The sequence below is a fragment of the Microcaecilia unicolor genome, chromosome 11 (assembly GCF_901765095.1).
Source record: "Microcaecilia unicolor chromosome 11, aMicUni1.1, whole genome shotgun sequence".
Classification (NCBI taxonomy): Eukaryota; Metazoa; Chordata; class Amphibia; order Gymnophiona; family Siphonopidae; genus Microcaecilia; species Microcaecilia unicolor.
Window position 1 is genome coordinate 136,051,914 of NC_044041.1, and position 16,171 is coordinate 136,068,084.

General features: G+C 51.1%; 1 protein-coding gene across 2 annotated transcripts in view; it reads left to right on the forward strand.

Annotated features, from left to right (window-relative positions):
- The window catches only part of CCS (copper chaperone for superoxide dismutase), a 237,437-nt gene that overhangs the window by 176,128 nt on the left and 45,138 nt on the right, over window positions 1-16,171 (forward strand). For both annotated transcript variants that reach the window (XM_030219151.1, XM_030219152.1), the window contains exon 7: window positions 5,070-5,173. In XM_030219151.1, coding sequence (XP_030075011.1) covers window positions 5,070-5,173 — 104 coding nt within the window. The remainder of the gene's footprint in view (window positions 1-5,069; window positions 5,174-16,171) is intronic.

Below are 16,171 nucleotides of genomic sequence, written 5' to 3' on the forward strand. Positions count from 1 at the left end.
GACCCAGCATCTTGACTGGAACTACAACTCAATCCAGCCTCAGCATCTTGACTGGAACTACAACTCGATCCAGACTCAGCATCTTGACTGGAACTACAACTCGATCCAGACTCAGCATCTTGACTGGAACTGCAACTCGATCCAGACTCAGCATCTTGACTGGAACTGCAACTCGATCCAGACTCAGCATCTTGACTGGAACTACAACTCACTCCAGACTCAGCATCTTGACTGGAACTACAACTCGATCCAGCCTCAGCATCTTGACTGGAACTACAACTAGATCCAGACTCAGCATCTTGACTGGAACTGCAACTCGATCCAGACTCAGCATCTTGACTGCCAATGCTGCAACTCACTCCAGACTCAGCATCTTGACTGGAACTACAACTAGATCCAGACTCAGCATCTTGACTGGAACTGCAACTCGATCCAGACTCAGCATCTTGACTGGAACTGCAACTCAATCCAGACTCAGCATCTTGACTGCCAATGCTGCAACTCACTCCAGACTCAGCATCTTGACTGGAACTACAACTCGATCCAGACTCAGCATCTTGACTGGAACTGCAACTCAATCCAGACTCAGCATCTTGACTGGAACTGCAACTCGATCCAGACTCAGCATCTTGACTGGAACTGCAACTCGATCCAGACTCAGCATCTTGGCTGCCACTGCTGCAACTCGGAGTGGACACAGCATCACGGCTGGCCTCAGCACTCGGTGTAGACTCAGCCCACAGTGTGGACTCAGCAGCTCGGCCAGGACTGTAACTTGACCCGGACTCAGCCTCTTGCCTGGGACTGGAACTCCAACTTGACCTGGACTCAGCATCTTGACCGGGACGGTAACTCTCACCGGACTCAGCATCTTGGCCAGGACTGTAACTTGACCCGGACTCAGCATCTTGCCCGGGACTGTAACTCAATTCTGATTCGGCATCTCGGCTGAACTCTGCACTCGGTGCAGACTCAGCACTCATCGTGGACTCGTCATCTTGGCTGAACTCTGTACTCAGTGCAGACTCAGCACTCATCGTGGACTCGTCATCTTGTCTGGACTCTGTACTCAGTGCAGACCCAGCATCTTGACTGGAACTACAACTCAATCCAGCCTCAGCATCTTGACTGGAACTACAACTCGATCCAGACTCAGCATCTTGACTGGAACTACAACTCGATCCAGACTCAGCATCTTGACTGGAACTGCAACTCGATCCAGACTCAGCATCTTGACTGGAACTACAACTCACTCCAGACTCAGCATCTTGACTGGAACTACAACTCGATCCAGCCTCAGCATCTTGACTGGAACTACAACTAGATCCAGACTCAGCATCTTGACTGGAACTGCAACTCGATCCAGACTCAGCATCTTGACTGCCAATGCTGCAACTCACTCCAGACTCAGCATCTTGACTGGAACTACAACTAGATCCAGACTCAGCATCTTGACTGGAACTGCAACTCGATCCAGACTCAGCATCTTGGCTGCCACTGCTGCAACTCGGAGTGGACACAGCATCACGGCTGGCCTCAGCACTCGGTGTAGACTCAGCCCACAGTGTGGACTCAGCAGCTCGGCCAGGACTGCAACTTGACCTGGACTCAGCATCTTGGCTGCCACTGCTGCAACTCGCTCCGGACTCAGCATCTTGGCTGCCACTGCTGCAACTCGCTCCGGACTCAGCATCTCGGCTGCCACTGCTGCCACTCGATCCGGACTCAGCATCTCGGCTGCCACTGCTGCCACTCGATCCGGACTCAGCATCTTGGCAGGCAAAGCCCTTCAGGCTGGACTCAGAAGTTTGGCGGGAAAAATCAGGAAGCCACCTTCTTTCAGCTTGGGCTTCAGGAGTATCCCGTAGGGTTGGCTCCGAGAGGAGTTGGAAGCGGTAAAAGAACAGCTTGGTAGAGGGATCAATAGCAGAAACTGGGTTTTCTTCGAACCCAAGCCAGGAGACACGCCTTCTTTCCGCTGCAGCTTCAGGAGTATTCTTCAGGGCTGGATCAGACAAAAGTGCAACCCGGTAATCCTGGAGTGTCAGAAACGGATCCAGATCAAAAATGGGGTTGGAACTGGGATCCAAACTGGTACTAGGAGGCTTGGTTTGAAGCGCCACTTGAACTGGACGCAGAGACTTGGCTTGAAGCGCTGCTTGGACTGGAATCGGAGACTCAGTCAGAAGCATCCCTCGGACTGGACTCAGAGGCTTGAGTGGAAGCGCCACCTGAACTGGGATCGGCGACTCGGTTAGGAGCATCCCTTGGACTGGCCTCTGAAGCTTGGCTGGACGTGCTGCTCGGACTGGATTCAGAGGCTTGTCTGGGCGCGCTGCTTGAACGGGACTGGACCCCTGCTGGGCCCAGAGCGTGGAATTCCCAAGACGTCTCCTCTCAGCGACAGCTTCAGGAGTATCCCACAAAGCTGGATTCAAGACCAGGCTGCGGCGATATTCAGCGAGCGTGATAAAAGGGTCCATATCTGAAACTGGGTTTTCAGCGATTCCAAGCCACCGGACACGTTTTCTCTCAGCTGCCGCTTCAGGGGTCTTCTTCAAAACAGGATGAGACAAAAGTTTCCCACGATACTGACGAAGAGTCATAGAAGGATCAAGAATAACGATGGAGCTGGACCCCAGCTGGGTCAGCTGGGCGGGGGTTCTTGCCGGGCTCATGGCCTTTGCAATCTGTCAGGTTCAGAGCCCGCGGGGCCGGGCTCTGGAGCAAACGTGAGCCCTTGGGCTGCTGACGAGGAGCGACAGCAGCAGGCAAAACCCACCAACCAACACTGGGTAAGCACACCGGCAGGGACTGCAGGCACTGCCCAGCGAACCGGAACACATGGACTGGAATCCCCCGGACTGGAGGACACAGGACTGGAACACACACCGGACCGGAACACACTGGACTGGAGCACACCAGACTGGAACACCCTGGACTGGTCCCCCGGACTGGAGGACACAGGACCGGAACACGGGACTGGAGCACACTGGACTGGTCCAACAGCTTCACCTGTACTTAGCTACTAAGCCCCCCAAGAGTTGAGCTCCTGGGTTCGAGTAGCCGACAGGACTTACTGGATACCGGATGACATAGGGACCAGGACTGGAAACAGAAGTGCTCCTAACCCTAAACTGATCTACGTGCTCCCAAGCCCTAAACCAGCAGGAGTGTTCCTAACCGTAAACTGACAAAAGGACTTCCTAAGCCCTATACTAAACAGGAGCTCCTAAGCCCTGCTCAAGAAAGGGACTTCCTAAGCCCTAAACTAACAGAGCAGGGTACTAAATACAAAGCTAACACAGGTGCTACTAAGCACCAAGCTACAAGCAGAGCTTTACACTAATAAGCTAAACACAAAGTAAACCAGCTACCTAAGCACTGCTCTAGCAAGCTAGATACAACTAACAAGGTGCTTCCTAAGCACTACTCTGGCAAGCAACCAGAAGAGCTCCTAGCACTAAAAGGGAAGACAGGGGAGCCACAAGGAGGGAAGCTAACACATAAGCCAAAAGTGCTTCTAAAGCACCAAACACCAACAGCAAAGACTGCAATGCTCCTAATAGCACAAACACCAGAAGTACTTCTAACAGCAAACTCTGCAGTGTTCCTAACAACACCAAACCCTGAAGTACTTCTATCAACAACAGAGCTTCCAAAGCCCTACACACAGCAATGCTACCAAAACCAAGAGGGAACAGAAGGGAACCAAAAGGGAAAAGCAGGAAAGCTAAACACACAGTCACCAGTGCACACTGCACTAACACGGCCCTTAGCAAAAGCAAGCAGGGAAACTAGACACAACGTCAGAAGTGCACACTGCACCACCCTACCTACAGCAAACACCACTGTTGCAAAGGCCCTGAAGGAAACAACACCACTTCCTTATCAAGGCCCTCCTTGATGATGTCACACTCCCTAGACCTAGGCAAAAGCACACTGACCCAGAGAGGCCCAACCCACACCAATGCAAAACCGTGAAACACTTGAAGCCAGTACACCCAAAGAGAGTTAGAGCAACTCAGGCAACACACACACAGCTGTAGTGAAGTGAGACAATTAACCCCATGCTGCTGGAAGCTGCCAGCACAGAGAGACAGAGCCAGCTCAGAAAGGAAGAGAAAAGAAAACAGAAGCCAGCTAAGAAGCTGACCCCCAGGAAAGAGGTAAGTTTGAGAGGGGTTCAGACCCCAATCATAACAGCCACCCAGCGATTCTGCTGTCTCCCCTGCAGCCACCCAGCGATTCTGCTCTGCTCCCCTGCAGCCACCCAGCGATTCTGCTGTGCTCCCCTGCCCCCCCCCCCCCCCCCCCCCATGCAGCCACCCAGCGATTCTGGTACTCTTCCATTCCTGCCACCGATGCCGCTCCTCGCGCTCCACATTGTCCTCCCGGAGCTCGTTCGGCAGCGGCGGGAGCCGCAACTGTTGTCTCCCGTCACTGATACTGTTGTCTTCGCGCATCGATTTTCTGATTGGAACTCAAATAGGGTGAACGATGCAATTTGTTGAGTTTCAGTGCTCCGCCCTCGACATCATCACGTTGTGACGCGAGGGCGGGGCAGACACTCATGGGCAAACAGCGATCTACACACTACTTGGAGACTTCTGGTTTCCGGCTTCATTAGAACGTTGGAGGTGCATTTTATATAGAGAGATCATATATATACTGAGGTGCCTTTCCATGTAATATATTAAAAACCATCAAAAACTTCTGTAGTGAGCCAATGGAGTTTGACTAGCAACAGAGTTAACTCTCTCAAATTTTAGTGTTCAAAACACAGAGAGGCTGCTCTACCTTGTTCTATAAAGTTTGCAGCTTTTTACATATGTGATCTGAGCACCCTACATACATTAATCCAATTGTGATAACACCAGTGTTTGTACCATTGACCTAAATTGATCACATTGAATAAATGTTTGAATCCCTTTCAATTTCCTCAAAACCAGAATTAATTTCTTGATTAATTTACCTATAAATCTAAAGATAAAGTAATATTTATTAAACCCTCCAAAATCCTTCAAATCAGTTTCTGGGTTGTGTTCATCCATTGTCTTTTTTTTCAGCTCTGGGACATTATCGGACGCTCTCTCGTTGTAGATGAAATGGAGGATGACCTGGGCCACGGAGGACATCCCCTCTCCAAAATCACTGGCAATTCAGGTGAAAGGTGAGATGAATAGAGAAGTGGGCAAATTCCCATTGCTGCTGTTTCAGTGCTGACAGGCTTGTGGAATACCCCTGCTTTATAGGGACCTGCCCAGGAAGAGTGGGGATCTAGTTACCTCCAAAATGTTTCAGCGGTAGCCAAATGCAAAAGGGGGGGGGGGGGAGACTTTACAAGGCAAAGTGCATATTAACAAATTTATCACAGAATATCTCTTTTCTGTATACATTGCACTGTAGTACAGTCTGTTAAATTCAAGCGCTTAATCAGTGCTGAATTGGCCTTTTCCATAGTTAATTCATAGAGAAAAAATAGCTTAATTTTTTTAACTAAGTAAAAACACCCCAACATTGTGTAGAATCCAAAGTCAGATTTTGGTTTTGTCCTTGCAAAACATACTATAGAATGGTATGTGGTGTTTTATACGTTTTTGACTTTGTTTGAACCTGTGTGATGACACCTTGTCACTCTTGGGGAGTGGGAATGGGGTCAAGTGATACAATGGTAAAATAAATTGGATGTATGGTCTAATAGGTGAAGACGTGGATTTATCATACATTATTTATGTTTAAATAGCTTTTTCTGAGGACAAGCAGGCCAGACAATTATGTGGGTGGCATCATCCATGTTGCCCGGTCTGAAATGCTTTTATAGCATATTATAGGCCCTGTTTACTAAGCCGCACTAGAGGCGCGCTTACATTTTTAGCATGCTGTAACCATGTAGATGTCCATAATATTCCTATGGGCATCTACACGGTTAGTGCATGCTCATTTTTAGCACTGGCTAGCGCACCTTAGTAAATAGGGCCCTATATCTTTAAGAACATGCGACAGAGCCCCCACCACGCATGTGCGAGTGCCTTTTTGCCTGCTGCAAGAGCGCGTGACCATCAGTTTATCTTCGTCCGTAGTGAGGGGAGAATGCGCTGCTCACAGCTCCTCACAGCATTTAGTGTGTAGCCATTCTTTTTGAGCTTCTCCAAGGACAAGCAGACTTACAGTTCTCACAGATGAGTAATGCAGGCACACTTTGCTGGTCAGAGCTTGTAACAAGTTTAAAAATAGGTCTTTGAGTGCAAGATGTGCTCCACTGTGCATGCATGAGTGCCTTCCCACGTGCTGCAAGAGGACGGGACCAGCAGTTCTCTTTTTTTTTTCCGTGGTGAGGAGAGGATGCATTCATTATCCACTCCTCACAGCTGGTTCGGCTTTGGTCTTTTTGTGCCTTCCTTTTTCTTCTTTTATACCTCTTTCGGGGTTCACCTTATTTTAGTCCTTCCCCGTATATTTTTTAGATTGTTTTTGCTTTCTTTCTAAGTTTTCTTTGTTTTACTATGCTCGCTAGGCCGTGTTTAGGCCAGAGCTCTGGTCAGGTTTTCCCCTTTTCTCTTTTTTGATGCTCTTCCCTTTGTTTAGCACCATTGGTTTGTTTTTGACCACTGCTGTCTTTCGTTTCATCGAAGATTCCCCGTGGCTTCAAGCTCTGCACTCAGTGCAACAGGGACCATCTCTGGTATGGACACCCATTTTGGTTTCTACAGTGTTTGGGGCCTGATCATACCCCTTCAAACTGTATTCTCTTTCTTCATATGAAGATGAGAACACAGTTGGCCAGAGAGGCTCAGAGAGAAAAGATTTTTGGAGTCTGATCTGAAGCCTTGGAGTCGGTGTCTTCAGTGTTGGGTATTGCATTGGGTGAGTCGATCGATATGACTGTGAGACCTTTGCACACTAGGAGTGACCATGCATCAAATGGGTCTCTACCTGCCTTGACGTTGGCTGTTATGCAGGCCTCCTTGGCGTTGGACCTGACAACGAGAGACTCAACATTGTTCTCTTCAGCACCGGGGAGCATCAATTGCAGGCATAGGAAGAAGTATCGGCATCGATCCCCCTCAACGCATGGTGCCGGGAGTTCTGGGGCACCGAGGATTTCACCAGTCCCTGAGAAGCTTTGGTGCCAGGAGGAACACTCCCCCTCCATACAGGAAGTGCCAATGCATGGGTCTTCACACAACCAGGTCCAGGCACTTACTTCAACCCTTGCAGATTCAGCAGTCTGCTTCTACACTGGCACTCCAGCCTTTCCCAATGTTGACCCTCGATGAGCGCCTTCGGGCCTTGCTCCCTGAGCTTTTGGTGGGGTTCTTGCAGAGTGCATTGGTGTCTGGGGTGTTTGCACCATGCCTCTTGCTACAGTCCCGCATGGCCATCAGCCTGCAGTGAGGTCTCCAACGCCGATGTTGCTTGTGGTCTTGGTGTCAACTGCCACCTGTGTTGGCACACCCTCGACGTCTGTGGAGGAAGTTTCACCGGAGTCGAGGCCAGAGTTTAGTTTATTAGTGCTGCCTTTGCCAACTCAGCAGATCAAAGCAGTTTACAAAAATTAAAAAGTAAGCCAGAAGGAACTACAATAGTTATAGGAAAGGTAAAAGCTATCCATACAAACTTCAATTCGGGGAAAAGCCTGGATCGGAGTCAAGAGAAAAGAGGGGAGTGAAGGGAAAGGGAGGGGAGGGGGGAAGAGGGGCAGGGCAAGGTACTCCTGGAAAAGAGTTGGCCCAAAAGAGGAGTAGAGAAAGAAAAACACCCAGTTAGGAAGAACCAAAAGCTAACATAAAAAGCCAAGTCTTTAAGGCTACTTTAAATTTATAATAAGATGATTCACATCTGATTTCCTTTTGTAGAGAATTCCAGTGAAAAGGGCAGCGGAAAAAAAAATACAGTGGCGTGTGGACTCCAGACTGGCCTTTTAAGGCTGAGGGAGAACCAACTTGTGATTGTTGAGCGTAAAGTACGAGCAGGAGAGTAGAGAATGGTAAGATTCTTAAGATAGCAAGGGAGACCCAACCTAAAAGTGAGTTTGAGAAGTTTAAACAAGACATTTTGCTCAACAGGGAGCCAGTGGTGCTTTTTTTAACAAGGGTGACGAGTGTTCAAAACAACGTGTGTGACAGAGGAGATGAATAGCAGTGTTTTGCAGAATTTGGAGTTTTGTTTTAATTCTTAGGAGGGACAATCAAGATAGATAATGTTACAATACTCAAGCCTTGTTATTAAAAGGAACAGTATGAGTGAGTGCCTGATGGTTGAAATACCAATGAATAGAGTGCAACTGACGTAAGATAAAGAAACCAGTTTTGCAAACAGTAGAAATATGGGATGCAAAAGAAAGTTTGGAGTCCAGAATAACCCCTAATTATCTAAAGGAGTTAACTGGCAGAATGTCCCCATAAGGTGAAGGGGGAAGGTAGGAATGGAAGGACCCCTGGTAAATCAGCAAGCTACCATTTTTTGTGAGTTTAAGATCATTTTATGATCAGCAAGCCATTTAGCGATCAGGGTGAGACAGTTCTGAAGAGGAGTAATGGATGGAGAATATGGTTCTGTGGGGAAGAGGAGTAAAATGTCAGCATAAAAATAAGAAGAAATACCTAAAGATTGGATAAGGGTAGCAAGAGGACTAAGGAAAAGATTAAAGAGAAGAGGGGAGCATATGGAGCCCTAAGGAATGCCATAGGGAAGTGGGCAAGGAGAGGATATAGAGGAGTTAGTTTATAACCTGATATGATCGGTTAGAAAGAAAAGACCGGAACCAATCGAGAACTGTACCCTGGATCCCAAGAGAAGAAGGGCAAGATAGTAAAAGAGTGTGATCAACTAAGTCAAAGACACCGCGATGCCCTTCTCCGGGTCATGGTACCTCTGTGTCAAAGCAGGCTCGGTCTCAGCCTTCTCACAAGGAAACCTTGGCTGACACCGATGAGGAGCATTCATGGGACTTGGAAAAGGATTGACAGTACTTATCGGAGGAGGAGTCCTATGGAATCCCATCTGATCCTTCTGCTCTACAGGAAAGTGGGAAGTCTTCATCTGAGAGAGAGCCTTTCCTTCCCCTCTTTTGCAAAGGAGTTGGTGGCTGCTATCCCAATTCTTTTGGAAATGGAGGATGAGCCCAGGGCTAAGATGTTCGAGGTCCTGGACTACGACTCTTCGCCTAGAAGAGGCTGTGACGATCCCGCTTTATGAGATCTTACAGGATATTCAGGTGAAGAACTGGGAGTCCCCTCTGTTGGTCCCTCTTCTCCCCAAGAAGATTGACACCATGTACTGGATTCAGTGTTCCCCTGGCTTTGATAGGCCCCAATTGTCTTAAAATTCCCTAGTAGTAGAATCTATGCTCAAAAGGGCCAGGAGTTCCAGGGACTATGCTTCAGTGCACCCTGGCAGAGAAGATAGAACCCTGGATTCTTTTGGGTGGAAGATGCATCAGGCCTCCATGTCATCTCCCGTATTCAGTCATACCATTGGTGCACAGTATATCTGATTTAGTAGACTCTCTCCCACCGCCAGCTCGTCAAGCAGCAGAAGGCATATGTCGTAAGTTCATTGCCAGAGGCGCCTACAACCTTTCTGATGTGGCCTCTATGATCTCTGCCCAGAGTATAGCGATGTGCAGACTCTCAAGCTGCGTATCTCTGACTTGGACCTGGTGATCCAGCAGAGATTGACAGATGCCACTTGCCAGGGGGATAATCTTTTTGGAGAGAAGGTGGAGGAGATCGCTAACCTCATCAAGAAGCACACTGATACCATCGATTCTCTCTCCTGCTGGGTGCCTTCTGCACCTGCCTCCTTCTTCTCCTCCTCTAGAAGGCTTTTTGGCAAGTTGAAGAGGAGTACTTATTACTCGCAGATGCGTAGGTACACCCATTTTCCTCGCCAGCCTTTTGTTTGTGGTGTTGTACTTTTACCGCCACCATCGACAGTTTTGACTTCGCCGATGCGATTTTTCCGTCGATGTTCTCGAAGGTCCCAAGCGGATTCAAAAAGTGTGGTCGGTGCGGCCGGCAGATCTCGCAGACCGATCCTCACGCTTGGTGTCTCCAGTGCCTCGGTCCGGAGCATAATTCCAAGGCGTGCACCTTGTGTCTCGGCTTGAAAAAGCGGACGCAGGTGGTGAGGCAAGTTCTTTGGGACCGTCTTTTCGGAACTTGCGCCAGCCCTTCGATGTCGACGGCATCGGTATTGACGGCTGGGACTTCGGTATCGGTACCGATGTCGAAAACTTCGACGCCGAGCATGGCATCGACCCCAGGAGTACAGGTTCCCTTGGCCCGACGACCTGCCAGCGATGGCAGCGGTGAACGGCCGAGTGGGCAATCCACCTCGGCTGGTCCCGCTGCCCAGGGCCATCGGGACCGAACCCTGTCGGATCCGACCCCCAGAGGGCGCGGGACTCCACCTCCTCGTCCATGCTGCGGAGCGCCGATGATGGGCATCGGAAGAAGCACCGTCATCGGTCGCCCACGGCACATAGCACAGGCAGCTCAGGGACATTGAGAGAAGATTCGATCCCTAAGAAGCGCCCACGCCGGGAGGAGCGCTCCCCCTCTATTGAAGAGGTGTCGATGCGCAGGTTGTCGGGTACCCCGGTACCGTCTCCTGGACCCGGGCAGCTTCGAGCACCGACGCCCGCACCAGCTCCCCAGCCTCTCCCGACAGCGGCCCTAGACGAGTGTCTCCGAGCCATCCTCCCAGGTATCCTGGAGGGGCTGATGCGCCAGGCCCTGCTGGCACTGGGGGTGCTTGCGCCCACGGTGCCGTTGATGGAAGCGCCGGCTTGATCTGGCGTGATGCGGTCTTCGACACGATCGCCACTCAGGTGGAATCCCCGTTGACGTCGATGGAGGGAGCTTCGTCCTCGCCGGCACGGGAGTCCACCTCTCTGCACCATCATCGATGACGCGGTTCCTCGGGGTCAAGACGGGCCCGGTTGCGGACTGAGATCAGAGAGCTCATGTCTGACACCGAGGAGGAGGCCTCGTGGAGGGAGGAGGAGGATCCCAGATATTTCTCCTCTGAGGAGTCTGCGGGTCTTCCCTCCGACCCCACGCCTTCACCGGAGAGGAAGCTCTCGCCTCCAGAGAGCCTCTTCTTTGTCTCCTTTGTCCGGGACATGTCTATTAGCATTCCCTTCCCAGTGGTCACCATGGATGAGCCGAGGGCTGAGATGCTCGAAGTCCTCGACTATCCATCACCACCTAGAGAGTCTTCCACAGTACCGTTGCACAATGTCCTGAAGGAGACACTGCTTCGGAACTGGTTGAAGCCCCTATCTAATCCCACCATCCCCAAGAAAGCAGAGTCCCAATATAGAGTCCACACAGACCCGGAGTTGATGTGGCCTCAGCTACCACATGACTCAGCGGTTGTGGACTCTGCTCTCGAGAGGGCCAGGAGTTCGAGGGATACCGCCTCGGCGCCCCCGGGGCGGGAGTCTCGCACTCTGGACTCGTTTGGGAGGAAGGTCTATCATTCTTCAATGCTCGTGACCAGAATCCAGTCATACCAGCTCTATACGAGCATCCACATGCGGAACAATGTGCGGCAACTGGCGGACCTGGTTGACAAGCTCCCCCTGGAGCAGTCCAGGCCATTTCAGGAGGTGGTCAGGCAGCTGAAGGCGTGCAGAAAGTTCCTGTCCAGGGGTATTTATGACACCTGTGATGTGGTATCCAGAGCCGCGGCCCAGGGTATAGTGATTGCAGGCTCTCATGGCTGCGTGCCTCTGACCTGGATAACCGGACTCAACAACGGCTGGCGGATGTCCCTTGCCGGGGGGATAATATTTTTGGCGAGAAAGTCGAGCAGTTGGTGGACCAACTGCACCAGCAGGAAACCGCTCTCTACAAGCTCTCCCACCGGGCGCCTTCAGCATCCACCTCCGCAGGTGGACGTTTTTCCTGGGCCCGGCGGGCTGCACCCTACGCTTACAGCAAACTTAGGTACAACCAGCCGGCCCGAAGGCCTCCTCAGGCACAGGGACAGTCCCAGCGCGCTCGTTCCCATCAACAGCATGCGACTAAGCAGGCCCCTGCAGCTCCACTGCAAAAGCAGGGGACGGGCTTTTGACTGGATCCATGGGAACATAGCCGCCATAAAAGTAGCCGTGCCGGACGGCCTGCCGGTCGGGGGGAGGTTGACAGTTTTTCACCAAAGGTGGCCTCTCATAACCTCCGACCAGTGGGTTCTCCGAATAGTGCGGTGCGGATAACCCTGAATTTGATCTCCACCCCACCAAATTACCCACCAGGAGTTCAATCCTTCAGCTCCCACCACAGGCAGGTACTTGCTGAGGAACTCTCCGCCCTTCTCAGCGCCAATGCAGTCGAGCCCATGCCACCCGGGCAGGAAGGGCAGGGATTGTATTCCAGGTACTTCCTTGTGGAAAAGAAAACAGGGGGGATGCGCCCCATCCTAGACCTGAGAGGCCTGAACAAATATCTGGTGCGAGAAAAGTTCAGGATGCTTTCCTTGGGCACCCTTCTACCAATGATTCAGAAAGATGATTGGCTATGTTCCCTGGATTTAAAGGATGCATATACCCACATCCCGATACTGCCAGCTCACAGACAGTATCTGCGATTCCGTCTGGGGATACGTCACTTCCAGTATTGTGTGCTGCCCTTTGGGCTCGCCTTTGCGCCACGGGTATTCACGAAGTGCCTCGTAGTGGTTGCGGCGTACCTTCCCAAGCTGGGGGTGCATGTGTTCCCGTATCTCGATGATTGGATGGTGAAGAGCACCTCGGAGGCGGGAGCTCTTCGGTCCATGCAGTGCACTATTCAACTCCTGGAGCTGCTGGGGTTTGTAATAAATTACCCGAAGTCCCATCTCCAGCCAGTCCAATCTGTCGAATTCATAGGAGCTCTGCTGAATTCACAGACGGCTCATGCCTACCTTCCCGAGGCGAGGGCTCAGAACCTTCTGTCCCTCGTCTCCCAGGCCAGAACGTCCCAGCAGATCACAGCTCAGCAGATGTTGAGACTCCTGGGCCATATGGCCTCTACAGTCCATGTGACTCGCATGGCTCGTCTTCACATGAGATCTGTTCAATGGACCCTAGCTTCCCAGTGGTGCCAGGCCACCGGGAATCTAGAAGATGCTAACCGCCTGCCCATCAGTTGTCGCAATTCGCTGCGCTGGTGGACGATTCGGACCAATTTGACCTTGGGACGCCCGTTCCAAATTCCTCAGCCGCAAAAAGTGCTGACGACGGATGCATCTCTCCTGGGGTGGGGAGCTCATGTCGATGGGCTCCACACCCAAGGGATGTGGTCCCTCCAGGAAGCAGGTCTTCAGATCAATCCCCTGGAGCTCCGAGCGGTCTGGAACGCGCTGAAGGCTTTCAGAGATCGGCTGTCCTTCCAAATTATCCAAATTCGGACGACAATCAGGTTGCAATGTACTACATCAACAAGCAGGGGGGCACCGGATCTCGCCCCCTGTGTCAGGAGGCCGTCGGGATGTGGTACTGGGCATGCAAGCATGGCATGCTTCTCCAAGCCACGTACCTGGCAGGCGTAAACAGTCTGGCCGACAGATTGAGCAGACTCATGCAACCGCACGAGTGGTTGCTCCATTCCAGAGTGGTACGCAAGCTCTTCCGAGAGTGGAGCACTCCCTCGGTGGACCTTTTCACCTCCCAAACCAATCACAAGCTGCCTCAGTTCTGTTCCAGACTTCAGGCACACGGCAGACTAGCGTCGGATGCCTTTCTCCTCCGTTGGGGGAAGGGCCTCCTGCATGCATATTCTCCCATACCTTTGGTGGGGAAGACCTTACTGAAGCTCAAGCAAGACCACGGCACCATGATTCTGATCGCGCCCTTTTGGCCCCGTCAGATCTGGTTCCCTCTTCTTCTGGAGTTGTCCTCCGAAGAACCGTGGAGATTGGAGTGTTTTCCAACCCTCATTTCGCAGAACGACGGAGCGCTTCTACACCCCATCCTTCAGTCTCTGGCTCTCACGGCCTGGATGTTGAGGACGTAGATTTTGCTACCTTGGGTCTGTCTGAAGGTGTCTCCCGTGTCTTGCTTGCTTCTAGGAAGGATTCCACTAAGAAGAGTTATTTTTTTAAGTGGAGGAGGTTTGTCGTTTGGTGTGAGAGCAAGGCCCTAGAACCTCGCTCTTGTCCTGCACAGACCCTGCTTGAATACCTTCTACACTTATCAGAGTCGGGTCTCAAGACCAACTCAGTAAGGAATCACCTTAGTGCAATTAGTGCTTACCATCATCGTGTAGAGGGTAAAGCCATCTCCGGATAGCCTTTAGTCGTTCGATTCATGAGAGGTTTGCTTTTATCAAAGCCCCCTGTCAAGCCTCCTGCAGTGTCATGGGATCTCAACGTCATCCTCACCCAGCTGATGAAACCTCCTTTTGAGCCTCTGAACTCCTGCCATCTGAAGTACTTGACCTGGAAGGTCATTTTCTTGGTGGCAGTCACTTCAGCTTGTAGAGTCAATGAGCTTCAAGCCCTGGTAGCTCATGCTTCTTATACAAAATTCCATCATAACAGAGTAGTCCTCCGCACTCACCCTAAGTTCCTGCCAAAGGTGGTGTCGGAGTTCCATCTTAACCAGACCTCATACCCGCACTGCTGAACGTCAGTTGCACACATTGGACTGCAAGCGAGCATTGGCCTTCTATCTGGAGCGGACACAGCCCCACAGACAGTCCGCCTAATTGTTTGTTTCTTTCGACCCCAATAGGAAGGGGGTCGCTGTCGGGAAATACACCATTTCCAATTGGCTAGCAGATTGCATTTCCTTCACTTACGCCCAGACTGGGCTGACTCTTGAGGGTTATGTTACAGCTCATAGTGTTAGAGCCATGGCAGCGTCGGTGGCCCACTTAAAGTCAGCCACTATTGAAGAGATTTGCAAGGCTGCGACGAGGTCCACATATTCACTTCACATTACTGCCTCCAGCAGGATACCCGACGCGACAGTCGGTTCGGGCAGTCAGTGCTGCAGAATCTGCTTGGGGTTTGAATCCAACTCCACCCTCCTGGGCCCGGTTTTATTCTGTTCAGGCTGCACTCCCAGTTAGTTGTTCTTCGTAGGTCAATTTCTGTTATGTCCTCGCCGTTGCAAGGCCCAATTGACACTGTTTGTTGTTTTGAGTGAGCCTGGGAGCTAGGGATACCCCAGTTGTGAGAACAAGCAGCCTGCTTGTCCTCGGAGAATGCGAAATGATACATACCTGTAGCAGATGTTCTCCGAGGACAGCAGGCTGATTGTTCTCACCTTCCCTCCCTCCTCCCCTTTGGAGTTGCGTTTTTTCCTCATTTCTTTGCTTGTCATTTAACTGAGCAGGCGCGCACAGGCGGGAAGACGGCCGCGCCTGCGGGGTGGGCGTACCCCGCGTGCGGGACCTCCCGCGAGAATTTTCTTCCGGTTCGAGGGGCTGCCGTGGACGTCAACCCCAGTCGTGACAACAATCAGCCTGCTGTCCTCGGAGAACACCTGCTACAGGTATGTATCATTCGCTATGGTGCAACCGCACCTCAAATAGTGTGTGCAGTCTTGTCACCGCATCTCAAAAAAGATATATTGGAATTAGAAAAGGTACAGAGAAGGTTGCCGAAAATGGTAAAGGAGATGGGATGACTTCCCTTTGAGGAAAGGCTAAAGTGGCTAGTGCTCTTCAGCTTGGAGAAAAGGTGGCTTGTTGCCTTCATCTAGTCCTACCAGTTGTACATGAGCCTTTACGTGCAGTCTTTGGTCCGCAGTACACTAAGTCTTGTGGATACTCTCGAACAACAGCAGGCCACAGAGTTTCGCCAGTTGGTCAGCAAGCAGCTGGAGTGTAGAAAATATCTGGTCAGGGGCGGATATGACTCTTCTGATATAGCTTCCAAAATCTCCACTATGAGTATGGGGAGTGCGCAGACTCTCATGGCTTCGTATCTCTGACCTAGAACTGGCAGTTCAAGAGAGGTTGGCTGATGTTCCTTGCTGGGATGGCAGCTTGTTTTGGAGATAACATGTTGGAGCTGGCCGACCTCATAAAGAAGCATATGGACACCATCCAAACTCTGTCTCAGCACCCTCCAGCTGTATCCTCTTCCTCATGGAAGTTTTTCAGTGGAGCTGTTCCTGGCTGGTTAAATAGCACTGAATATTGGGTTGTAAGGTCCTAATCACACCTTATTA